This window comes from Geotrypetes seraphini, chromosome 12 (genome assembly GCF_902459505.1).
Source record: "Geotrypetes seraphini chromosome 12, aGeoSer1.1, whole genome shotgun sequence".
NCBI classification, from domain to species: domain Eukaryota; kingdom Metazoa; phylum Chordata; class Amphibia; order Gymnophiona; family Dermophiidae; genus Geotrypetes; species Geotrypetes seraphini.
In genome coordinates this window covers 101,649,113-101,677,012 of record NC_047095.1, presented here as the reverse complement: position 1 = coordinate 101,677,012, position 27,900 = coordinate 101,649,113, and the positions used below count along the sequence as shown (strand labels likewise).

The 27,900-nt window shown below is 45.3% G+C and overlaps 1 protein-coding gene across 1 annotated transcript in view; it reads right to left on the bottom strand.

Annotated features, from left to right (window-relative positions):
• The window catches only part of LOC117346190 (vomeronasal type-2 receptor 26-like), a 114,599-nt gene that overhangs the window by 65,920 nt on the left and 20,779 nt on the right, over positions 1-27,900 (bottom strand). The window contains exon 5 of the mRNA XM_033915593.1: positions 3,275-3,402. Coding sequence (XP_033771484.1) covers positions 3,275-3,402 — 128 coding nt within the window. The remainder of the gene's footprint in view (positions 1-3,274; positions 3,403-27,900) is intronic.

Here is a 27,900-nt window from a genome sequence, read left to right as displayed (position 1 = left end):
TTTTTGGCCCATTCTTCCAGCGTTGTCAGATCTTTTTGGAGATATTCGCAGTCCTTCAAGTTTTTGACCCTGCTGTATAGTTTGGTGTCATCCACAAATTTAATAACCTCACATTTTGTTCCTACCTCCAGGTCGTTAATAAATATATTGAACAGGAGCGGTCCCAGCACCGACCCCTGTGGAACTCCGCTTATGACCCATTGCCAGTCTGAGTAATGGCCCTTTACTCCAACCCTCTGTTTCCTGTCCGCCAGCCAGTTTTTGATCCATCGGTGGACCTTCCCTTGTACCCCGTGGTTCCATAGCTTCCTTAGCAGTCTTTCGTGTGGTACCTTGTCGAAGGCTTTTTGGAAGTCAAGGTAAATGATGTCTTTGGATTCCCCTTTATTCACCTGGCTGTTTACCCCCTCAAAGAAGTATAATAAGTTCGTGAGGCATGACCTGCCCTTGCAGAAGCCATGCTGGCTCGACTTTAGCTGCCCATTGTTTTCGATGTGTTCCCAGATGCTGTCTTTAATCAGCGCTTCCATCATCTTTCCCGGGACCGAGGTCAAGCTCACTGGCCTGTAGTTTCCTGGGTCTCCCCTTGAGCCTTTCCTGAAGATAGGCGTGACATTTGCTAGTTTCCAGTCCTCCGGAATCTCTCCAGTTTTTAAGGATAGGTTGCATATTTGTCGAAGTGGCTCAGCTATTTCGTTCTTCAGTTCCTTGAGTACCCTTGGGTGAATGCCGTCCGGACCTGGCGATTTGTCGCCCTTTAGCCTGTCTATCTGCCTGAGGACATCCACCTTGCTCACCCCTAGTTGGACCAGTTTTTCATCCTGATCTCCTTTTACGATCTTCTCAGGTTCCGGAATGTTGGTTGTGTCCTCCCTCGTGAAAACTGACGTGAAGAACTCATTTAACCTGTAAGCTATCTCCTTTTCCTCTTTTACCACTCCCTTTCTGTCTCCATCATCCAAGTGTCCCACTTCCTCCCTTGCTGGTTGCTTCCCCTTGACGTACCTGAATAATGATTTGAAGTTTGTTGCTTTCCCCGCCAGTCTCTCTTCATATTCTCTTTTTGCTTTCCTAACCATTCGGTGACACTCCTCTTGGTGTTTTTTATGCTCCTTTTGGTTGTCCTCTGTTTGGTTCTTTTTCCATTTTTTGAATGATGCCTTCTTGTCACTTATCATCTTTTTCACTGCATTTGTTATCCACACTGGGTTTTTTATTCTATTTTTTTTGCACCCTTTCCTGAACTTGGGGACGCACAGGTTATGTGCTTCATGCACCATGGCCTTGAGTAGGGTCCAGGCTTTTTCTATGGACTCCATCTTCCTTGTGGTGTCATTGAGTTTCTTTCTCACCATTTTCCCCATGGCATCATAATTTCCTTTTTTGAAGTTGAGTGCTGTCGCTGTAGTTCTTTTCACCTTTGATGATCCAATTTCAAGCCTGTACTGGATTGTGTTGTGATTGCTGTTTCCTAGTGGGGCTAGTACCGCCACCTCCTTAGCGGGTCCCCCTAGTCCGTTGAAGATTAGGTCTAGAGTGGCATCTCCCCGTGTTGGTTCCATGATCAGCTGTTCCATGAAACAGTCCCTCGTGATCTCCAGGAACTTGGTTTCCCTCATGCAGTTTGAGTGCCCGATACTCCAGTCTATTCCCGGGTAGTTGAAATCCCCCATCACCACCACACTTCCGCTTTTGCATACCTGCCTCAGTTCAGCATCCAGATCCTGGTCGATTTCTTCCGTTTGTCCAGGTGGGTGATAGTACAGACCTAATTTTATGTCTGCTCCAGTTCCTCCTGGTAGCTTAACCCATAGTGATTCCACTGAATTTCTGGGTTTAACTCCTGTGGTTGTCATCTCATTGCTGACAACTGATTATTGGGCCCCATAAATGACAAAAGTCCATGTGTCCCTTTATGCCACTTTTAGTTTTGAAAATGAGTTACTAGTCCACTAGACCTCTGGGTAAAATGTCATAGACACTCCCAATAATGTAACCACATATTTCTAGGGAGCTACTAATAAGTATTCTCTGATGATAATGATATCTAATGTCCTCCTATTTCACAGCTCTAAAACTCTTTTTATAATTTTTATAATTTTTAATATAAATACATAAATAAATAAATAAATTAAGTGTGTAAAGTGCTCAGACCCTTTAACCAAACTGTTTAATGGTAACTCGAAACCAAGGCTGCCGTTGGGACCATCATTTCCTTTACTGTCCCTTTGCCACCTCCTATACACGTGGAGGGGCATAATAAAAAAAAATGTCTAAGTCCCCTTTTGGCCTAAGGCCTTACATGTTGAAAGTAGAAGCAGGGAAAATGTCCATTATAAAAAGAACATCCAAAAGGAGGTTTTTTAAAATAATGGCCTGCCTCTATGTTCAGCTGTTTAAACTCCCAGACCACCAATATGTCTAAACTTACACCATATCATCAACCTAAAAAAAGCCTAAGACCCAAACGCCGAAAACCAAGGCTTTTAGGTGAAAGGAGGAGCCAGTCCTTCACCTAAAAGCTGGATTCTATAACCAGTGCCTGGCAAAAACAACACCGGTTACAAAAAATTCCCCCCACTTAGTAAAAAGACGCCCAAGTTTATTATTTGGAAGTGCTGAAAAGGCTGCATGAAAAAGCACTGTCTGTGAGGGAGTTTTTAGTCAGCAAATAACTGTATTGGAACACCCTCTCTACTCACCTGATCCCCAAATAATTATTTCTTTACCCTAAGATAAAGAAAATATTGAAAGGAAGACATTTTGATGACATTCAGTACAGGTCTGATGGGCCATGCCAGAACAAGAGTTCCAAAATTGCTTTCAAGGGCGGAATAGGCATTGTCATTGGTACATAGCTTCTCAAGGAGATTACTTCAAAGGTGACCATCATGATATTCAGCAATGAGGTATGTAGCACTTTTTCTAGGATGAGTTCATGAACTTAATTGTCAGAATTCATATGCTAATGACTAGTGTGCATTAAATGGCATGCAGACCATACATAAGAACATAAGAACATAAGAAATGCCATCTCCGGATCAGACCTTCGGTCCATCAAGTCCGGCGATCCGCACACGCGGAGGCCCTACCAGAATACATAAGAATACAATGGGCTGCTTGGTCATTTATTGTACACTAATCATTATCTTGCACTATACCCATTAGTGCCCTTAGTGAAAGCACCCCAATATTTGGGCATTCAAGTTTGTTAATTTATATTCTGCAGAGATTAAGATGGTAATAAACAGAATAAAATAGAGAATCCCCTTACCTGTGGGTAGTGGTATATCCTGAACACATTAGAAATCTGACTTGATTCCTCAGTTTGAAGACCTTCAATTACAGCAGCAAGGGTACCAGATGTTTTACATCTGTAATTAGGGTAACTGTGAATCTTTCCTGAGAATATAAAATTGACACCATGATATAAAAAGTATTGATTATTATAAGAGTCATAAACATGAAGGCCCAGAGTGAGATTGGGTAAGAGCTCCGAGCTATTGTTAATTTCCTCCACTGAAGTCACAAAGGCCATGAAGTCATAGTAGTTTAGTACATTAACTCTGTAATGACATTAAAATATTCATTTTATTATTATTTGGGGGATTTGTTCATACCTTTTTCACTTGTATCGAGACATTCAGCTCAACACATGTCCATTTCCCCCTGAATTCTAGAAAAGGATCATGAAGGAGAAGCAGGCCATTTAATTAATGTACATGTGCACAAAAAGACTGGCATCGACCTAGCAGATTTTGGGGCCCTTTTACTAAGCTGCAGTAGAAAATGGCTTGCACTGTTTTGAGTGTTTGGGTTTTCCACGTGGTGAAGCTTAACTGTAAAATATATATGTGGAAGAAGCAATTTTGCATTTCCATGTGGAAATCTCAAAACTATGGGCTCCTTTTACTAAGCTGTGGTAGCGTTTTTAGTGTGCACTGCAGATTAGCACGCGCTGCCCCCATACCACACAGAAAAACTAATGCCGGCTCAATGGAGCTGTTAGCGTCTAGCGCATGTGCTAAAACCACTAGCACAGCTTAGTAAAAGGAGCCCTATATGTTAAAATGTGACCAGTAAGTAGTGAGGATGTAGCTTCTTTTCAAGCGAGGGAGTAGCGAGAGGAGGAAATAAATAATGAATGATTACACTCATTTAATTTTTGACTGAAATGTGATTTTTCCTAAATAGAGGAAACATGAACAGAACCTAACTACACCATATTCCGGAAGAAATGGAAACCCCATCTTTACAACAATTGATCTCCCCTTTCTCTCTCTCCCTCCCTCTCTCTTCCTCTCCACCCTTTTGCCTATCCTCCCTCTCCCTTTCCCACTCTCCCTCTCCCGTCAACTCTCTTCTACTCTTTAGGTTGCCTTGAATCTTTATAGGTATATGTGACACACAAATAGAATAGATTAGATAATAACTTTGATGCTAATGATATATTATTGAAAAGGCTATTTGTGGAGTGAAGGTCTTTTATGCTAATGATGCATCTACTAGTAGAGTGAATCCTTTGAAAGAGTTCACTTTGTTAAGGTGAACACAGCAGTACACACATATACATCAGAGTTTTCCTTATTTCTGTGATAACACTCTACTATGACTGTACTATGACCAGTGAGTGCCATGTGGTGAAATTTAGCAATTGTCTGCGATGCATTTTGTTTGTTGTAATCTCTCAAGACCGCCACAAGGGGTCTTGACAGCCATTTTGAGAGTAGACATGACATGGGCAAGACTGACTGGGGACCACTCCTAGACTGATTATACCATTAGATCATTAGGGATTATAAGGCAGTCTGGGGTGGACTTTCTCTTTTTTTCTGATTTTGTATGTGTGTGTGTTCTATATGATTATAAATAATGCAGTTATGGTCTCGCACAATAGTTTACAAAGTTAATAGAGTTCCCCAAGTAAATGCTGTGGTTGCAGACTTTATCAGGAATTTAAGATGCACATTTGAGATGATAATCTCTTTAGTAATTAGCCTCTCTTTGGAGATATGACATTAGCTGTCACTCCAAATGTGCAAAGTCAGCCATTACAAAAGCATTGTGGTTTTTTATTTAAGTTTACATTAGCTAAGTTCCATGTGTACAGAGTGTCACAAACCCTCCGTAGCGCCGGGCTGACGTGTGACAAACACCGGGATTCTGGCGTGTCTCCTCTAACCAGTGGTACCTTCAGGACTTTTCAGGTGGCCCTAGGCAATTGCCTAGGCCTGAGAGAGACAAGGCAAGCAAAGAGTTTCAAAATATCACCAGTGAAACCAAGTTCTTCAAATAGGAATATGCTGTTTATTCTGACCCAGCGGTCAAAAAGAATGCAACATAAAATAAAGAACACTTTTGCATGTTTCTTCAAAAATAAAGTTAATTGCAAAAATAAAGCTTTAACAAAACAACCATCTCCTGTAGTTGGTTATTCCTGGACTCATGTGCTCTGACTCAGGATTGCTTTACACTGGTGTTCACTCATAATTCAAACTTTCTCTCAGCATTAGTATCAGAGACATGTTACAGCAGATTTAAGCAGCCAAATAAAGTTTGAAATAAACCTTTGCTGTAAATCCAAATTAAACAAAACTCTTTAGGCAATACAGCCACAGCACACTCTTGCAAACAGGTCAGCTTTTCCTTCAGCTCCCTCGTGCAGGCAAAACACACAGCTGATAGAGATAAGCTAATTAGCTCCTCAGGAACGGGAGCCACGGCAGGATTTCCCACAGTTCAAAACACACACTTAAATGTTCTAACTTGAGCTTCTTGTTCCCAAACTTGACTTTAAATCAATCCAATAATTTAGGCTTCAGGTAAGTATTATTTCTTAACCCAAAAATACTCATAAAGCCCAAACATATCTCACATTCTTCAGGCTTGGTTTGCACAGAAGGAAAACATATGTAAAAGGGAAAAAAAACACAAACAACTAATTGTTTCCCAGTTACTCACTGCCTTCATTCAGTGACCATACATTCTGTCTGGCTCTCCAGCATAGAGCCAGCTACTTGTACCTCCATACTTTCCACATGATCTGGAATCTGGAAGTTTGGAGTGGGAAGGATTTCTTCCAAATCCTGCATGGGCCAATCTGGCACGATTGACTCTGCTGCTCGGCTCCACAGCTCCTCACCTGCCTTGGGCTGTGGGAGTGACTCGCCCTGGTCACTCGCTCTGGTCACTCGCTTGTCCAAGCCTGCTTTTAAACAGCTCAGAGCCAATCCCCTTCAGCCTGTAGCGGGGGATGGGCTTTGGCTCTAAAGCAGCTTTTCTCTGCCTGGGTTTATCTAATGCAGCTATATTCCTTGTGGCTTCTCTAGCTGCCCTAAAGCCCGGAGGCTGCAGTTGACAGTCTGCCTGCCTCTGCTCCAGATCACTACTGCTTTGGTCATAGGGGCAAAGGAGGTCAGCCTCAAGTTGAGCACCAGAATCAATCTGGTCAGCTCTTCTGCACCGGATCCTATTAGGGGCAGGACTAGTGCTGGTGCTGGGTTTGTCACAAGAGGCTATATTACTTAAAGTTAAAATATGGCCTTTCATTATTTAAAATATGTATTTCTGGCTTAATTGTTATTTACTTTCGAGAGAATTCCTATCTTGTGCTTTTGGCCAAGACTAACCCCCATCTTCGTGAAAGGATAGCGTGGGTTTTAGCGCCAGCAGCAGTAACTGCTCCAATGCTCATAGGAATTCTATGAGCATTGGAGCAGTTACCGCTGCTTCCGGCACTAAAACCCATGCTATCCTTTCATAAAGGAGGGTTTATCTTATTTCAGTGATAACACTCTAACAGACTGTACCAAATAATGGATGTCAGAAGAATATTTAACAATATAAGAGTCTACTTTCACCAGGATCTCCCATATTTTATAAATAGCATCTAAAGAGGGGGCTTGATATTTGCTAGTCATGATGCACACTCCCAAGTCTATGAGATATTTTAAGGGAGGCTTTTGGGAGGGTTGGAGGAAGAGATTTAATTTGGGTTCCTGGATTTGGGGAGAAATTATATCTATTTATGTGTTTAAAGGGAAATCAAGGAAATATTGGACTGAATGTTATAATCACTTACTATAATAATAATAATAATAACAGTTTATATACCGCAATACCGTGAAGTTCTATGCGGTTTACAAAAGATTAAGAGAAAGTACAAAATGATTGAAGTGAGCGAGAGAGGGTAAAAGGCCTAGAAAACCGATATTGCTATGGATTTAAAAATATTCTCGTTGAATGTCAATGGTCTTAAATATCCAATCAAGAGAAAAAAACACTTACATTTCTAAAACAACAGGATGTGGATATTTATTATATACAAGAAACACACTTATCAGCCATAGAATCGAGCAAATTAGAAAGGGGGTGGGTAAAGCATTATTTTTTCACCCCTGCGGTACGTAAGAAGGCTGGGGTGGCTATCTTGGTCCATAGGAAATATTTGGCTATATTCAATCAGATTTCCATGGAACCTGCGGGCAGATGGATTCTTGTGGATATGAGCTTGGGGAATAATAAGCTGGTGCTCTTCAACATATATGCCCCTAATTCAAATCAAACTGATTTTTTCAAAACTCTTCAACAGTTGATACTACCTCTGGTCACTTCTAATAAAATTGTGGCAGTGGACTCTATGCTGTAGTGCAGTGGTTCCCAACCCTGTCCTGGAGGACCACCAGGCCAATCGTGTTTTCAGGCTAGCCCTAATGAATATGCATGAGAGAGATTTGCATATAATGGATGTGATAGGCATGCAAATCTGCTGTATGCATATTCATTAGGGCTAGCCTGAAAACCCAATTGGCCTGGTGGTCCTCCAGGACTGGGTTGGGAACCACTGCTGTAGTTGACCCAATTATGGACAAAAAGCCAATAAAATTATAAAGTCACTAGTCATTAAGCCCGTTGCATTAATAGATGCTAGAATATATGTCTGTCTTTCAGTCTCTCTCCCTCCCGCTGTGTGTCTCTCTCTCCCTGGCCACCATTCTCTGTCTGTCTTCCCGCTGTGTCTCTCTCTCTCTTCCTGGCCACCATTCTCTGTCTTTCTGTCCCTCTCCCTGCCCCTGTGTCTTTCTTCCTTTCATTCTGTCTCCCTCCCTCCCGCTGTCTGTCAGTCATTATTTCCCTCCTTTTCCCTGTGCAGCATGTTTACCCCATTTCCCTGTGCAGCAGCAACAGCATTTCCCTCCTTCCCCCCCCCCACTTTCCTTTGCAGAAGCATCAGCGGTATTTACCTTCCCCTCCAGGTCCCTGTGAAGTAGTAGCAGCATTTTCCCCATCCCCTATTCCCTTATCTCCCCCCCACTTTCTTTTGCAGAAGCAGCAGCGGTATTACCCTTCCCCTCCAGGTCCCTGTGAAGTAGTAGCAGCATTTTCCCCACCCCCTTCCCTTCTCTCCCCCCCCCACTTTCCTTTGCAGCAGCAGCAGCGGTATTTCCCTTCCCCTCCATGTCCCTGTGAAGCAGTAGCAGCAATTTCCCCCACCCCCATTCCCTTGTCTTACCGCGAGCTGTCCTGCTCCGTTCAGCCCCTCCCTTCTCTAAATGATTTGGCCTGCTCCGTTCGGCCCCTCCCCCTTCCCTTCCCGTGGCGTAGCCTGCGTTCCAGTAGCTGGAGTCGTGTTCTTTTTCAGCCCCCCCATCCCTTCTCGCAAGCTGGCCTGCTGCGGTCGAAGGTTTTTTTCAAGTTTAAAAGTGCCAGCGGTGGCTCCTCTCATGATCCCCGCAAGCGTTGGAAGCCTTCTCCGATGCAGGCTCGTGAGAGGAGCCGACACCGCAGCTTGAGAGGTGGAGAGCAGGGAGTCCAGCGCTGCTGGCCAGTTTGCCGAGACCGCTATGTTAGACGGAGTGAGGGACCCTTGTATGCGCGCATGCACACTCTGCCGACCACGGAACTACAGATCAGGCAATACGGTGGTAAAGTGCGCATGCGCGCTTAGCGTTTTATTATATTAGATTGGGATTAGATAATCTGATACAATCCTGTGGTCTGAAAGATATATGGCAAATCCTTCATTATGATGCACGGGAATATTCTTTCTGCTCCCATTTTCATAAATCATTCTCACAAATTGATTATATTTTTGTTTCAGAACAATTAGTACAGCTAGTAACAAAAGCCACCATAGACCCAATTATTTTGTCGGATTATGGTGGAGTTTGGATTGAATTTAAATTTGCGGAACAAGATTCTAGCACACCTGTGTGGATATTTAGTAATACATTGCTTGCGGACTCAAATTTCCCTGAAGAATTTCAATAAAGAATGAATGAATATTTCTAATTCAATGCCTCAGAGCTACCATGAGAGGGCAAATCATATATTCTGCACATATTAGGAAACAGTTTAAAAGGGAATTTTCTAATCTGGAACAAAATATTAAGGATTTGGAGTCAAATTGACTGTACAGTGGGAACAAATTACCTTACAGACCCTCTTAAAAGCAAAATATACATGTAATGAGATCTCTTCACAATTGGCCAGGAAAGATTTGTTTTCTCAATAGGCTTTGTATTATGGAAACTTGAATAAGGTGGGAAGATTATTAGCTAATTATCTTAAAGCTAAAAAAAGAAAAGTAAAAATTGTTGCGATTAAAGATGGGAAGGGTGAAACTCATTCTCAAATTGGAAATATTTTTAAAAATTTTTGATCTTTTATAATGTTTTATATTCTTTCGAGCCATATTCAAATAATGAACTTGAAGGTTTAGAGTTTTTAAAGTTGATCAAGGGACCAAAATTTCCCGAACATATAAAAGGAAGTCTTGAGGTGCCTATATCATTAAAAGAATTACAAGCAGCGTTGAAGTCCCTTAGAGTTGGATCCTCTCCAGGTGGTAATGAGTTCCCTGTAGAGTTTTATAAATCATTTCAAATTAACCTTTTGCCTCATCTTTTAAATTTATATCAAGCTCAACTAACTAAAGGTTGTATCTCAGGTACTTTGGCAGAATCTCTAACTATTGTTTTGCCAAAGCCAAATAAAGATCCCATGTTGGTTGCAAATTACAGGTCTATTTATTTGATCAATGTAGATGGAAAATTGTTGGCTAAGCTATTGGTATTGCGCTTGGCCAAGGCTCTCCCTTATATTATAGGTATGCACCAATCGGGGTTCGTTGCTCAAAGGCATTCTTCAAAGAGCACCAGGCTGGTTTTTCACATGTTAAATTTAACAAAAGCCATGGAAGACTCTGCCTTCTCTATATCCTTGGATGCAAAGAAGACCTTTGATCGTGTGGAGTAGACCTTCATGTATCAAGCAATGAACTGGTTTGGTATTGGTTCCAGATTTATACAAATGATTCAAACCTTGTATAGTTCCCCTTTTGCTAGACTATATATTAATAATACTTTTCAGAGCGTTTTCATTTGGAGAGGGAAGTTAGACAAGAATGTCCATTGTCTCCTTTGTTGTTTGATATTGTTGTTAAACCCTTGCTTTTAGCTATTCAACAGGTAAAGGAGATACAGGGTATTCCTTATGCAGGCCAGTAATATAAAGTCTCTGCGTATGCAGATGACATTTTGCTTCATTTGAGGAATCCTAAAACTACCATTCCACATTTACTAGATTTGATTGATAGATTTTGAAAATTTTCTGCATATAAAATAAATTGGAGTAAATCAGAGGTTCTTCCGCTAAACGTACACTGTCCAAAAGGATTATTTGACACATTCCTATTTCTTTGGAAGGAAGAGGGCATAAAATATTTAGGAATTTGGATTCAGAAAATGTTGGAAGAAACGATGAAAGTAAATTAAAGAGCCTTATGCTAGAGGTCTCAGAAATGTGTGAGCAATGGAACCCATTACATCTGTCTTGGTGGATGAGAGTTCAGAACATAAGAATCTGATCACGCATTGGCCCTCTGGTCAAGGATCAGTGCACTAACTGAGAGTAGCCCAACCTGCATACATTCTGGTTCAGCAGGAACTTGTCTAACTTTGTATTGAATCCCTGGAGGGTGTTTTCCCCTATGACAGACTCCAGAAGAGTGTTCCAGTTCTCTACCACTCTTTGGATGAAGAAGAACTTCAAGAACTTCATTATGTTCGTACGGAATCTATCCCCTTTCAATTTTACAGAGTGTCCTCTCATTCTCCCTATCTTGGAGAGGGTGAACAACCTGTCCTTATCTATTAAGTCTATTTCCTTCAGTACCTTGAATGTTTTGATCATGTCCCCTCTCAATCTCCTCTGTTTGAGGGAGAAGAGGTCCAGTTTCTCTAATCTTTCACTGTACGGAAACTCCTCCAGCCCCTTAAACATCTAAGTCGCTTTTCTCTGGACCCTTTAGAGTAGTACTGTGTCCTTCTTAATGTACGGCGACCAGTGCTGGTTGTAGTACTCCAGGTGAGGGTGCACCATGGCCCAGTACAGTGGCATGATAGCCCTCTCCGATCTGTTCGTGATCCCCTTTTTTATCATTCCTAGCATTCTGTTCGCCCTTTTCGCTGCCGGCACACATTGCGCGGATGGCTTCATTGACTTGTTGATCAGAACTCCCAAGTCTCTTTCCTGGGAGGTCTCTCCAAGTACCAACCTGGACATCCTGTATTCATGCATGAGATTTTTTTTACTGACATGCATAACTTTACACTTATCCACTTTGAACCTCATCTGCCATGTTTATGCCCATTCCTCGAGCCTGATTATGTCATGTTGCAGATCTTTGCAATCCCCCTGTGTCTTCACTACTCTGAATAACTTTGTATCGTCCACAAATTTAATCACTTCACTCATTGTACCTATGTCCAGATCATTTATAAAGATATTGAAGAGCACAGGTCTAAGCACCGAGCCCTGCAGCACCCCAATGGTGACGCTTTTCCAGTCCGAGTATTGTTCATTTATCCCCATTCTGTTACCTATGCTCCAGCCAGTTTTTAATCCACGTGAATATTTCACCCTAGATTCCATGGCTTACAATTTTATGAAGTAGTCGTTCATGTGGAACTTTGTCAAATGCCTTCTGAAAATCCACATATACAATGTTGACCAGGGTTGCCCTTGTCTGTCTGTTTACATCTCAACGAAGTGCAGCAAGTTCGTCAAACACGATCCCTCAAGGTGATCAATGATGCGGTCCTACCATCTTTCTCGGTACTGAGGTCAGACTCACCGGTGTATAGTTTCACGGATCTCCCCTTGACCCTTTCTTGAAGATCGGTGTAATATTCGCCACCTTCCACTCTTCCAGAATCTTTCCCAATTTGATCAACAGATTGGCTATTAATTGAAGCAGTTCAGCTATGGTCCCTTTCAGTTCCTTGATGAACCTCGGATGGATGCTATGTGGTCCTGGGAATTTATCACTCTTAAGCCTATAAATCTGCCTACATACCCCCTCTAGGCTGACCATCAATCCTGTCAGCTTTCCGTCTTCATTACCAGCATATAGCCTGATGGGTTTCGGTATTGTGTAAATCTTCTTCGGTAAATACAGATGCAAAAAATGTGTTTAGTTTGTTGGCGATTGCTATGTTCTTCATTAGCGCTCCCTTTATTCCATGGTCATCCAACAGTCCCACCACTTTCTTCGCAGGTCGTTTCTCCTTAATATATCAAAAAAACAGCTTTAAGTTCTTCGCCTTCTTGGTTATTTTTTTCCTTGTAGCCTCTTTTGGTCCCTTTTACTACCTTATGGCTCCTGCGTTGATGCTGTTTGTGCTTGTTCCAGTTTTCAGCTAACTTTGACCTTTTCCATTCCTTAATCAATGTTTTCTTGTCTCTGATCGCTTCCTTCACCTCTACAGTGAGCCATGCTGGTTCTTTGTTCTTTTTCCTCCTGATCCCTTGTTGATACGCGGTATATTTTGCACCTCGGTGACTTAATAAGGGACCAAGCTTGCTCTAGCTTTTTTTACAATGCTTATCCTCTTCTTAATCTTCCTCCCTACCATGAGTCTCATCCCTTTGTAATTCCCTTTTCGGAAGTTCAGCGACGTGGCTGTCTTTTGGACTGATGTTTCTACCCTGTGTCCAGATCAAAGTGGATCTTATTGTGATCACTGTTTCTTAGCGGCTCTTCTACTTCTACATCTTGTGCCGGTCCTCACAGGCTATTTAGAATTAAGTCCAGAGTTGCATTTCCTCTAGTATTTTCCTTGACAAGTTGTTCCAGGAAGCAATAATAATAATAATAATAACAACAGTTTATATACCGCAATACCGTTAAGTTCTATGCGGTTTACAATAGATTAATATATTAATATATACAATAGATTAATACAATATCCTACAGCATTCAAGAACTTGGTCTCCCTAAAGCAGCCGGAGGTGCCTAGGTATTAGTCTGTTCCCGAATAAATGAAGTCACCCATGATAACTGCATTGCCTCCCTTGCAGTTGCGTTTAATCTTGTCCATCATTTCTCCATCAATTTCTTCAGATTGCTCTGGGGGTCAGTAGTTGATTCCGATCTTCGTTTCCAGGTCATTTGTTCCTGGAATTTTGACCTATAAGGACTCTGTCAGTTGTGGCATGTTCTCACCAGTAGATTCAATTCCCCCCACATTTTGGAGCCAACTACAGCTCTATACCCTAGAGGAGTGCAGGGAAAGCACAGTTACTTACCGTAACAGGTGTTATCCAGGGACAGCAGGCATATATTCTCACATGTGGGTGACGTCATCTACGGAGCCCCAGCGCAGACAGCTTTTCAAGCAAACTTGATTGAAGGTTCAAGTTTGCTACACTGCACCACGCATGTGCATGCCTTCTTGCCCACTAGAGGGCGCATCCCCACCTCGTGGTCCTCAGTTCCATAACCAGCATAGAAGCCATCCCCGGGGAGGAGGGCGGGTTGTGAGAATATATGCCTGCTGTCCCTGGATAACACCTGTTACGGTAAGTAACTGTGCTTTATCCCAGGACAAGCAGGCATGATATTCTCACATGTGTGTAACCTCCAAGCCAACCAAAAAAGGGCAGGTGGGAGGATGGCAATTTAGGAAAACAGGTTACGTAACACCGACTGGCCAAACCGGCCGTCGCTTCTGGACAAAGTGTCCAGACAGTAGTGGGAGGTGAACGTGTGAACCGAAGACCAAGTGGCAGCTTTACATATGTCCTCCACAGGAGTAGACCGGAGGAAAGCAACAGAAGCTGCCATAGCCCTGACCTTATGCCCCGTGACTCGACCATGGAGCGGGAGACCAGCCTGAGCATAGCAAAAAGAAATACAAGCAGCCAACCAGTTGGACAAGGTGCGCTTGGAAACAGGATGTCCCAACCGATTAGGATCAAAGGACAAAAACAATTGAGGAACCTTCCGATGAGACTTGGTACGTTGGAGATAAAAAGCCAACGCCCTCTTACAGTCAAGCGTGTGAAGCACAGCTTCTCCAGGATGAGAGTGGGGCTTCGGGAAGAACACCGGAAGAACAATAGACTGATTGAGGTGGAAATCAAACACAACCTTAGGTAGAAATTTAGGATGGGTGCGAAGAACCACCTTGTCATGATGGAACACAGTAAAGGGTGGGTCCGCAACCAAAGCCTGAAGCTCACTAATCCGACGAGCCGACGTGAGCGCAAGTAAAAGACCACCTTCCAAGTGAGAAACTTAAGAAGAGACTTATTAATCGGCTCAAAAGGAGGTTTCATCAGCTGAGCCAAGACCACATTAAGATCCCAAACCACAGGAGGAGGTTTCAGAGGAGGATTAACATTAACTAAACCCCTCATGAAACAAACCACCAGAGGATGAAGAGAGAGAGAACGTCCCTCTAGATGCCGATGGAAAGCGGCAATAGCACTGAGATGCACCCGGATGGAAGTCGTCTTCAGCCCAGACTTGGACAAATGCAACAAATATCCCAGAACCGAGGACACCGGAACCAAACTCGGATCCAGATGGTGCGAGGCACACCAGGATGAAAATCTGGTCCACTTCTGGGAATAACAAAGCCGAGTCGAGGCCTTGCGCGAGGCTTCCAACACCTCCCTGACCGCCGAAGTCAGGGGGAAAGAAACCAAGCCGTCAGATGTAATGACTGAAGATTGGGATGCAACAGCGAACCCCGACTCTGAGACAGCAGAGAGGGAAACACAGGCAGAAGTAGAGGCTCCCTGGTACTGAGTTGAAGAAGCAGGGAGAACCAGTGCTGACGAGGCCAACGAGGCGCAATGAGAATCATAGTGGCTCTGGATGACTTGAGGTGAACCAACGTCCTCAAGATCAGAGGAAAAGGAGGCCTCGAGACGGTCCTGGGAGTAAATCCGTGAACAATAGAGGGGCAGTTTGTGAGTCTCCGGGGAGGCAAACAGATCCACCTAAGGAGTCCCCCAGCGGTGGAAGACCTCGCGCAGGACTCGGGAGTTCAGCGACCACTCGTGCGGCTGGAGAAGACGACTGAGTTTGTCGGCCAGGCAATTCTTCTCTCCCTGAATGTAAACCGCCCACAGGAAGATGTTCTGGGAGGTCGCCCATTCCCAAAGGCGCAAAGCTTCCCTGCACAGGGACCAAGAACCCGTCCCCCCTTGCTTGTTGACATAATACATTGCCACTTGGTTGTCCGTCCGTACCAGGACCACCTGATTGCGCAGCAGATGACCGAACACTTGAGCTGCCAGAAAAATGGCACGAAGCTCCAACACATTGATGTGACAAAGACGGTCCTCCGCCGACCATAGCGCTTGAGTCCGCAGACCGTCAAGGTGAGCTCCCCACGCGTACTCCGAAGAGTCCGTTGTCAGGACTTTGCGATATGGAGGGACGAGAAAGAGCAAACCCCCGGAAAGATTGGAAGAGTTGGTCCACCAACGGAGCGATCGTCTCAAGGAAGGAGTCACCTTTACAGGAAAGGAGAGCCGAGGACGACCCACCCGCCCCCGTCGAGGAACTCGAGGATGGCTTCTTCGAGGCTGAAACTGAAGAAGGAAGTGAGGACTTACCCTTCGCCGACTTCGGGGTCGAAGACACCGGCTTCGACGCCGCGGGCTCCCGGGGCGAGGACGAAGAAGTCGAGGCCGAGGTCAAGGCCGGGGCCAAAGCCGAGGCCGATGTCGAGGTCTTCCCCGCCGCGGGGTCAACGGCAAAGAGCTCCGCCATCCGAGCCCGACGGCGCTGGAGAGCTCTCTGCTGGAAAGTAGAGCACCGGGAACAGGCGTTGGTTGGGTGCTCCGGGCCCAGGCAACGCAAGCACCACCGGTGAGGATCGGTGATCGAAAGGAGCCGATCGCACCGGGTGCACTTTTTAAAGTCCGTCACAGGACGGGACATGGGCCCAAAAACCGGCCGGGAACAAGCGAGGTCCCGCGGCCGCGGCTACCGGGAGCCCTCGGAGCCGAACGGAAAAGTTTTTTTTTGACGAAAACTAAAGGAAATAAAAGAACAACAAAGAAAAACACAGTGACCGAGTCGAAAAAGGACACAGCCGTGGTGACAGAAGGCAAATACTAAGAGCACAATTTCCACAGGGCTTCTGGCTCCGCGGAAGAGAATGAACTGAGGACCACGAGGTGGGGATGCGCCCTCTAGTGGGCAAGAAGGCATGCACATGCGTGGTGCAGTGTAGCAAACTTGAAACTTCAATCAAGTTTGCTTGAAAAGCTGTCCGCGCTGGGGCTCCGTAAATGACGTCACCCACATGTGAGAATATCATGCCTGCTTGTCCTGGGATAAAGGGGTGACATGATTGAGACGTTTAAGTACGTCACAGGTCATGTCGAGGTGGAAAACGATATATTCTTTCCCAAGGGACCCTCGGTCACAAGGGGGCACCCGCTCAAACTCAGAGGAGGGAAATTTAGTGGTGACACCAGGAAATATTTCTTCACAGAAAGGGTGGTAGATCACTGGAACAAACTACCAGTGCAGGTGATCAAGGCCACCAGCGTGCTCGACTTTAAGAAAAAATGGGACACCCACGTGGGATCCCTTCGAGGGTCGAGTTAAAGAACCAGGTCACTAGCACTCAGACTTAATGGGGTGGGTCAACAGAGTGGGCAGACTTGATGGGCTGTGGCCCTTTTCTGCCGTCATCTTTCTATGTTTCTATGTTTCCACTCTGTCTCTGCGGTATAGTTTCTATCCTGGTAGCACCGTGTCCCAGACATTTTCCTCAGTCCACCATATTTCTGTGATGCCTATGATGTCAACGTTATCTTTTTGTGCCATAGCTTCTAATTTACCCATCTTATTCCTAAGGCTCCTTGCATTCGTGTACATACACTTGAGTTTATGGCCCTTTCCTTTCTTGCATTTCCTTCCCCCTTGTGTCCTTTTCGATCTGTCTTGCTTTTGATCTGGTGAGTCTTTCCATCTATCTTCTTGCACAACAAATCGACTGAACAAAAATATTATTTTTCAATTCACCAACCAATATCCCACAAACTCCAGAACCACCACACTAGAATGAATTCCAACACAACATTCTTATACCTTCCTCACAAAGCTATGTGCTAAACAGACACTGAGATTATAGACTAGTACCATAAAATGAGCAGGCACCATCTTAGCAGATAAACTCCCTAAATATCTAGAAAAACCTCTCCCCATAGATAGCCCCATGAGCTTCAAAATGGATCCACCCTAAAAATGACACATTTCCTGCAAATACAGTACATTGTCACAGGACTCACAACTACACTGTTCCAAAGCTGAAGTTTCACTAACTACCGTATTTTCTCGCATATAACGCGCGCGTTATACGTGGTTTTTACATACCGCGCATACCCTTGCGCGTTATACGTGTGAGCGCGTTGTACAAATTTTTTTTTACATAGTTCCCCCCCCGACGTCCGATTCACCCCCCCGCAGGACCGCTCGCACCCCCACCCCGAAGGACCGCTCGCACGCACCCACATCCCCACCCCGAGGACCGCTCGCACGCACTCCCATCCACACCCGCACCCCCACCCTGAAGGACCGCTCGCACCCCCACAGCCTCCCGACCACCCCCATCATGTAGAAGCTCCTACCAGTGTCCTGCTGCTTCCTCTTGGCGGTCCTGACACCCGACACGATCGGGGCAAGAGGGAGCTCAAACCCTCTTGCCCCAGCCAACCGCGGCACCTCCGACACGATCGGGGCAAGAGGGAGCCCAAGCCCTCTTGCCCCCGCGATTCCCTGACACTATCGGGGCAAAAGGGAGCCCAAGCCCTCTTGCCCCGCCGACTCCCCAACTCCCCGACAATATTGGGCCAGGAGGGAGCCCAAGTCCTCCTGGCCCTGGCACCCCCCCGCCAGTTGTTCGGGCCAGGAGGGAGCCCAAAACCTCCTGGCAACGGCGACCCCCTACCCCCATCCTGCACTACATTACGGGCAGGAGGGATCCCAGGCCCTCCTGCCCTCGACGCAAACCCCCCTCCCTCCAATGACCGCCCCCCCAAGAACCTCCGACCGCCCCCCCCAGCCGACCCGCGACCCCCCTGGCCGACCCCCACGACACCCCCACCCCCCTTCCCCGTACCTTTCTGTAGTTGGCCGGACAGACGGGAACCAAACCCGCCTGTCCGGCAGGCAGCCAACGACGGAATGAGGCCGGATTGGCCCATCCGTCCCAAAGCTCCGCCTACTGGTGGGGCCTAAGGTGCCTGGGCCAATCAGAATAGGCCCGGGAGCCTTAGGTCCCAGCTGGGGGCGGGGCCTGAGGCACATGGGCCCAACCCGACCATGTGCCCAAGGCCACGCCCCCAGGAGGGACCTAAGGCTCCCAGGCCTATTCTGATTGGCCCAGGCGCCTTAGTACCCACCAGTAGGCGGAGCTTTGGGACAGATGGGCCAATCCAGCCTCCTTCAGTCGTTGGCTGCCTGCCGGACAGGCGGGTTTGGCTTCCGTCTGTCCGGCCAACTACAGAAAGGTATGAGGAAGGGGGGTGGGGGTGTCATGGGGGTCGGCCAGGGGGGTCGTGGGTCAGCTGGGGGGGTGGTCGGAGGTTCTTGGGGGGACGGTCGTTGGGGGGAGGGGGTTTGCGTCGAGGGCAGGAGGGCCTTGGATCCCTCCTGCCCGTAATGTAGTGCGGGGTGGTGGTAGGGGGGTCGCTGTGGCCAGGAGGGTTTGGGCTCCCTCCTGGCCCAAACAACTAGTGGGGGGGGGGCGCCAGGGCCAGGAGGACTTGGGCTCCCTCCTGGCCCGATATTGTCAGGGAGTTGGGTAGTCGGCGGGGCAAGAGGGCTTGGGCTCCCTTTTGCCCCGATCGTGTCGGGGAGTCGGGGGGGCAAGTGGGCTTGAGCTCCCTCTTGCCCCGATCGTGTCGAGGGTGCCTCGGTTGGCTGGGACAAGAGGTCTTGAGCTCCCTTTTGCCCCGATCGTGTCGAGGAGTCGGGGGGGCAAGAAGGCTTGAGCTCCCTCTTGCCCCGATCGTGTCGGGGGTGCCGCGGTTTGCTGGGGCAAGAGGGCTTGAGCTCCCTCTTGCCCTGATCATGTCGGGGGTGCTGCGGTTGGCTGGGGCAAGAGGGCTTGAGCTCCCTCTTTCCCCGATTGTGTCGGGGAGTCGGGGGGGCAAGTGGGCTTGAGCTCCCTCTTGCCCCGATCGTGTCGGGGAGTCGGGACCACCAAGAGGTAGCAGCAGGACACTGGTATAAGCTTGTACATGATTGGGGGGGTCGGGAAGCTGTGGGGGTGCGAGCGGTCCTTCAGGGTGGGGGTGCAGGTGCGGGTGGGAGTGCATGCAAGCGGTCCTTCGGGGTGGGGGTGCAGGTGCGTGCGAGCGGTCCTTCAGGGTGGGGGGTGAATCAGATGTCGGGGGGGGGCATCAGGCTTTCAGGGTGGGGACAGGACTTCAAGGGGGAGAGGAGATTCGGGGCGGGCGAAAGGAGAGTCGGGGTGGCCAGAGGAGAGTCGGGCCGGGCGAAAGGAGAGTCGGACGGCGACGGGAGAGTCGGGCAGCATGCACGGTATACGGGTATGTGCGGTATATAAAAATTTCTGTACATAAATTTGTATTTTTCGCGTGCTATACCCGTGTGCGCGTTTTACACGGGTGCGCGTTATCTACGTGAAAATACGGTATATGTATCCCCAAAACCTCAATCACCCCCTGAAATGCAGACATCAAATGAGCACATAGAAATGAATGAACTCACCCCAAAACAAAAAGGTCTTTCATGTAATGTACACTGTCCCCTTGTAGATCCCCAATTAACAAAAATTGAGAATGCCTGAAAGTATGAACAGGAAACTGCACAGCCCCTCTGCAAAGACTGTTCCAAAGAAATGTACCATCCTTAAATAAAAAAAGGCAAACTACAAATTTAACCAGAAGCATTCCACAGAAACAGGATGCCAGATAAAAAACGCATGACCCCACCCAACCTGGAAAACTTCAGCATCCACTCTCTCATCCTCACCCTAACAGATCCCACATGCCTGTTCCACACTCTTGGAATTCAGACACAGTCTGTGTCTCCACCACTACTACCAGGAGACTATTGCACACCTACCTGCCCATAATATCAGTTCCTGAAATTAATCCTGAGCCTAACACCTTGTAACCTCCATCTATGCCCTCTCATTCCAGTAGTGCCTTTCAATTGAAAAATACTTTGCTAAAATCTGAATAAACCACATCTAGGGCACACCCTCTATCTAATTCTCTGGTCACCCAGTCAAAGAAATTGATTAGATTTGTCTGACAAGATCTACCTCTAGTAAATCCATATTGCCTCTGGTCCTGTAATCCAAATGATTCCAGAAACTTCACCATTTTCAGTTTAAAATTCATTTCCATTAATTTGCTTATCACAGAAGTCAGACTTACCAGCTTGTAATTCCCTACTTCTTCCTTATTTCCACTGTTGTGGAGAAGGACTACAAACACCCTTCCCCAGTCCTCTGGTATAACTCCTGATTCTAGAAACTCATGTAAGCAACTTAGAAATGATTGTGATGAATTATTCATATCCTGCTGCTCAACTCCAGTTCATGACACTATCATAGCAATTGGATCTGATCAGACTATTTTTTAGAGAACATTTGGATTAATGGATGTCACCCAGAACCCCAGGAATCAATATGTGATGGAATTTAGGGGTAGGGGTCAGGGCCAAGGGAGTTCATTGACCTTATCAGCAGGTAACATTCTGATAATTAATTTATCTAATATTTCTCTAACTCACACTCAATTATATGTTGTATATGAAGCACTAAAATTTGTACCAACTTCCTCTTATGATCCATTTCAAAGCAAAATTGATTTATTTCAATTTGAAAGGAAATTAAGAACCCCAATGTGGATGCATCATTAGTCAAAACCAAATATAAGTGGATACTTCCTGGCCTCACTGACCAATTGATCCAGACATAATTAAATTGCATTTTGAGAGATGTTAAAGTATTAGAAAGGTAAAAGATTATGCACCAAACATGTCCATTTGCTCTGAACCACAGCCATTGTGAGTAGAGTTTATCTTCTTATTTTCTTAAACTTTGGGACTGAAGTTTAGTATGCAATACATTTGTTCATGTGCTTTGCTTGAGTAATGAATTATTAAATATATTTTAAGCTTATTATCCAATTGGAGTACTCTTTACCCCCAAACCAAAACTTTATGGGAATGAGGTTTAGTATGCATTACATTTGCCCTTGTGCTTTGTGTTATGTTGGGCGGACCAGCAGAAGGATCAGAACCAGATTGCAGGAACACAGAAGCCGGATCCGTACTGTGACCCATTCTGCCCCTCTAGTACCTCATTGTGTGGAACTTGGCCATCGGTTCACTGACTTATCTTGGTTTGTGCTCGAGCAAGTCCCTTGGGATTTCAGGGGGGACAGACAGTCTCATTTGAACCTCCGGGAACAATATTGGATTTTCCAATTACAATCTGTTCATCCCAACGGTCTCAATGAAAGTGTGGAATGGAACACCATTATTTAACTGGTTTTCTGTGGTTTCAGGTTTGATTTGGTTGTTTTCCGTAGTTTGTGCTTTATGGCTTGACTTCAGGCACAGGTTTTAGGTTTCTCTGGGCTTTAGAGTGAAAGTGGGTTGTGCTGTTGTGTGATGCATGGTTGGTGTATGCATGACGTTGCTTTCTATACCGCTTTTAAGCGTGAGTGCCGCGCCGCCCGGGCACCCCGCCCTCCAGCCGACCTCAGCATTTTTGTTTCCATCGGGGGACAGGTTCCTGAAGAAGGGCTCCTCCCCGAAACCAGCGCGGTTGAACCTCTCCTCCTGGCGCGGTTTTTTGCGTTGCAGTTTTGTGATTTTCATTTGCAGATAAGTATTTCATTTATTTTTCTTTGGCATGGTGACTTTTTGATTTTGTGGTTGCATTTTTCGGGGGTCTGGCTGGCAGGGTTCGTTTGGGGGTCGCTCGGGTTACATTGTTTGATTTATATTGATTTATTTACTTGTTTATTCATTGGTTCAATTGGTGAAAGTTTTGCTTTGATTTTCAGCACACTTAGGATGCTCTATGATGGTGTGCGGGTGGGGGCTTACCGCCTCTACCTAGAAGTGAAGTGTTGGAGCTGGACTCCTATCGCTGATGGTTCACACTGAGAGCACCCTTCATTTTGATCTCATTCACACGATACTGAACATGGTTTGTGTGTATAGTCTGTGTTCCTGAGCGTCCTCCGAATGAACCTTGATGTGACTAGGTCTGCCTTTTTGTGTTGTTGCTAATTTAGGGTTTTGGCAGTATTGGAGTGTTTTTTATGTTTAAGTGTACTTTTAGCAGAAAGCTCTGAATTTCAATGAATAATTTGTGACTGATTTGAAAAATATGACTGGAACCACTACAGAACAGTTGAGCTTATTACAAACTGTTCAGGTAATTTAAGCAGCTTAATATGTGAAATTGTATCAAAGGCAGATGTTAAATCAAATTAAAGCCAGAATGCATTATAACCCTGATCTACCTTAAAAAGGATATCATAAATTAATGTAGCAACTGTTGTTTTTCCACAAAATCTTATAGTTGGTCTAACATGACCTTACTACTGCTACTGGTCTGAAACTTGGCAGCTAAAATTTAATGCTAAGAAATGTAAGGCCATGTATTTGGACTGTAAAAACCTGAAGGAACAGTAAAGTTTAGGGGTGATGAACTTATGTGCAGGGCAAAAGAGCAGGGCTTGGGCGTGATTGTATGTGATGGTCTTAAGGTGGCCAAACAGGTTGAAAAGATGATGGCAAAAGCTAGCAGGATGCTAGGGTGCATCGGAAGAAGTATGGCCAGTAGGAAAAAGGAGGTATTGTTGCCCCTGTATAAGACTCTGGTGAGACCTCATTTAGAATATTGTGTACAATTCTGGAGACCACACCTTCAAAAAGATATATAAAATGGATGGAGTTGGTCCAGAGGAAGGCTACTAAAATGGTGTGTGGTCTTCATAATAAGACATATGGGGACAGACTTAAATATTTCAATATGTATACTTTAGAGGAAAGGCGGGACAGGGGAGATATGATAGAGTTATTTAAATAGCTACGTGGCATGAGTCAATTCTCTTTCAATCGAAAGGAAGCATTGGAATAAGAACATAAGAATAGCCATATGTATGCAGTCGATGTCAGGAGCTGAAAAGCTTGAAGTAGGAGGTTAGTCAACTGAAGTGCAGGATTCATGAACTGGAGGGACTCTACATTGTGGAAGACTCACTCAGGACAGATGACCCACTCAGGACAACTGAAGGTCCAGAGAGAGAGAGGCTCATCGAGGAACAAGTCATGGAGCTTGAGGAGTTCATCGAAGAGGCCTACAGGAGGGTGGAAGAATGAGAACAAGAATACCATAGGAAGGATGAAGATACACCCGCAAAGAATGGAGGATAAGAGAAATCGGACCCCAAGGAAGAATAAGCTTGTAGAAAAACTCCATAGGAAGGGGATACAAGGTCTTACCGGGGCCCAGAAGGGAAAGCAGTAAAGCACACCAAGGACACAGACCTGAGTCCAGAGCGAAGACTGAAAAAGAGAAGGTCTGCAATCCTAGTGGGTGACTCAATCCTAAGGCAAGTAGAAAGCCACATCGCAGGAGGGAGAGATGATCGGCTGGTGACCTGCCTCCCAGGAGCAAGAATGAAAGATGTAGTTGATAGAATTGAAAGGATCCTAGATGGGGCAGAGACAGAAGAGACTGCAGTGATGATCCACATCGGAACAAACAATGTCGGTAGGAGGGACTACAGCAGGAACACACTGATCAATCAGTTCAAGATGCTGGGAAAGAAGTGGAAGTAGTGGGATTGTTAGGAAACAGTGATCACAATATGATCCAATTCAAAGTCGATGCAGGGATATCGAAAGGGAAGAGAACCACAATGACAACTTTTAACTTCAGGAAAGGAAATTTCGAAACGATGAGAGCAATGGTAGGAAAGAAACTAAGGAACAGCTTAAAGAAATCACAGACTGTGGAGCAAGCCTGGTCTTTATTCAAAGACATGATGAACACTGCGCAAAATCTGTATATCCCCAGATTTAGAAAAGGATGCAAAAAGGACCGAACAAACGAGCCGGCATGGATAACTAAGGAAATGAAGAAAGCGATAGGAGATAAGAAAAAATCATTCCAGATGTGGAAAAAGGACAAAACCGGGGAAAACTGGAAAGAGCACAGGAAGCATCAAAAAGAATGCCATCGCATGGTTAGAAGAGCAAAAAGAGAATATGAAGAGAGGCTAGCTAAGGAGGCACAAAATTTCAAACCGTTCTTCAGATATGCTAAAGATAAGTAGCTGGGAAGAGAGGAGGTGGGAGCCGCTGGATGACGAAAATAGGAAAGGAGGAGTGAAGGAGGAAAAAGAAGTGGCGGATAGATTAAACATGTTCTTTTCATCAGTTTTTACAAATGAGGACACATCCAATGTGCCAGAACCTGAAAGGAACTTTAAAGGTGATCAGGCAGAAAAATTAAGATACATGGAGGTAAGCCTTGAGGACGTGCTCAACCAGATAGACAGATTAAAAGCTGACAAATATCCGGGCCTGGACGGAATCCACCCTAGGGTATTGAAAGAGCTAAAAGTGGAAATAGTGGAGTTACTGCAACAGGTTTGTAACCTATCCCTGAAAACAGGGGTGATCCCAGAGGATTGGAAGATAGCAAATGTTACACCGTCTTTAAAAAAGATTTGAGAGGTGACCAGGGGAACTACAGGCCAGTAAGTCTGGCATCGGTTCCGTGGAAGATGGTAGAAGCACTGATAAAAGACAGCATCGATGAGCATCTAGAAAGGAATAAACTGATGAACACGACCCAACATGGCTTCAGCAAAGGAAGATCGTGCCTAATGAACTTATTACACTTCTTCGAAAGAGTAAACAAGCAAATGGATGAAGGAGCCCCCATAGACATTGTATACTTGGATTTCCAAAAAGCCTTCGACAAAGTACCACATGAACGCTTGATAAGGAAACTAAAGAGCCATGGGGTGGAAGAGGATGTACATAGATGGATCAAAAACTGGTTGGCGGGTAGGAAGCAAAGGGTAGAAGTGAAGGGCCACTACTCGGACTGGAGAGGGGTCATGAGTGGTGTCCCAAGGGATTGGTACTCGGACCACTGCTGTTCAATGTTTTCATAAATAACATAGAAACAGGGCTGAAGTGCGAAGTTATAGAATTTGCAGACGACACAAAACTTTTTTGTGGGGTTAGGAGCAAAGAGGACTGTGAAGATTTACAAAGGGACCTGAACAAACTGGGAGAGTGGGCAAATAAACGGCAGATAAAGTTTAATGTAGAGAAATGCAAAGTCTTGCATGTAGGACACAGAAATCCAATGTACAGCTATATGATGGGGGGGCTGGTAATGGGTGAGAGTAGCCTTGAGAAAGACTTAGGGGTAATGATAGACAGATCAACAAAGCCGTCGGCGCAGTGTGCAGCGGCCTCAAAAAAGGTGAACAGAATGCTAGGTATAATCAAGGAGGGTGTTACAACCAGAATGGCAGAAGTTATCGGGCAATGGTGCACCCACATCAGGAGTACTGCATCCAATTCTGGTCACCATACCTTAAGAAGGATATGGCGATACTCAAGAGGGTTCAGAGGAGAGCTACGCGACTGATAAAGGGAAAGGAAAACCTAACATATGCCGAAAGATTGAAGAAACTGGGCCTCTTTTCCTTGGAAAGGCGGAGGCTTAGAGGGGACATGATAGAGACTTACAAGATCATGAAGGGCATGGAGAAAGTGGATAGGGACAGATTTTTCAAAATTTCAAAAAATACAAGAACGAGGGGGCATTCGGAAAAGTTAAGAGGGGACAGATTCAGACCCAATACTAGGAAGTTCTTCTTCACCCAGAGGGTGGTGGACACCTGGAATGCACTTCCAGAGGGTGTGATATGACAGAGTACGCTACAGGGTTTCAAGAAGGGTTTGGATAAATTCCTGAAAGATAAGGGGATTGAAGGGTATAGATAGAGGATTGGATGATTTCCTGAAGGAAAAGGGGATTGAGGGGTACTGATAGAGAATTACTATGCAGGTCCTTGACCTGATGGGCCGCCGCACGAGTGGACTACTGGGTGGGATTGGCCTCTGGTCTGACCCAGCAGAGGCACTGCTTATGTCCTTATGACTTTAACTGCCATCATGTTTCTATGTTTCTACTACTATTAATTATTTCTATAGAGCTACCAGATATATGCTGCTCTGTATAGAGTCACAAATAAGACAATCTAAACAGATAAGACAGACAAATAGGATGTCATAGTTATAGTTAAGGGGAATTGTTAATCTGCTGCCTGGGTTGGAGGGCAGTGGGGATTGAAGGTTATATCAAAATGGTGGGTTTTCAGTATGCTTTTAAACAAGAGAAAGGAATTGGGCTTGTTGGACAAACTCGGATAATTTATTCCAGGCATTGGGGTCATAAATGAAATAACTACAGCAACCTTGAATCTAGCAGGAATAACCCCTTGCTGTAAAAAAAGATTGATCGTGTGGAGGGGTATAATCTAAAGTCTGTTTTCATTTAAGACGCAAGTCGTCCAAAGTAAAAACAGCCTAGGACACATTTTCAGAAAATACATCCACATTTATTTTTTGTTTTGAAAATCGTCTAACTATACGTCCTGCTGATCTTATCATCCAAGCCGCTAAATCATTTATCTTTATACCACATTTTTATCCAACTTTCCATCCAAGTCAAAAACACCTAGAACAAGCCCTGTTGGACATGGGAAGGGTATGCAAAGTGATGGACTGAACACCCAGACATGGCACCTAAATAGTGGGATATCTTACAGGGCACTGCTGTGAACTTCACAAAAAGGGTTCCATGTCTTCTCCTCACTACAGCTCCCTTATAGGTCATGGTGAGCCCCCAAAACCACCTCCAGAATCCACTACACCCACTTATCTACCACCCTAATAGCCCTTATGGCTGCAGGAGCCAGTTATATGCCAGTAAAAAAGAGTTTTGGGGTATATAGGGGAGTGCACATGTTTAAGTATCAATGCGGTGATTACAGGGGCTTATGGGCATGGGTCCTCCTCTCCATGAGTCCCTAACCCACCCCCAAGATGGCTTAAGCCACCTCTGTGCTGGACGACTAAGCTTTCCTATGCCAGGCTGCCAGGTGATGATGGTCTGGAGGCTGACTTTTAAAGGTGTGATTATGACTTTTATGGGGTTGGGGGGGTCAGTAATCACTGGGGTAATGTGTGGGGGTCTGTGTTATGTGTTTGAAGTGCTTATCTGGTGAGTTTAGGTGGGTTTTTGTGACTTTGACCATGTTTTAAATGGTCTAAGTCTCAACATTCAAGTTCCATCTAGGCTCTGTTGTAAAACTTTTGGTTATACATGCTGTACGACTAAGTCTAAGCCTGCCCACATCCCACCCAAATCCCACCCTCGACACTTCTCCTGAAATGCCCCATCTAGCTATGGTCGTTCAGCATCACTATGAAAGCCTAGGTTGTTTAGAAATATGTCCAAAACCCAATTTGATTATCAGCACTTGGATGTCTTTTATTTA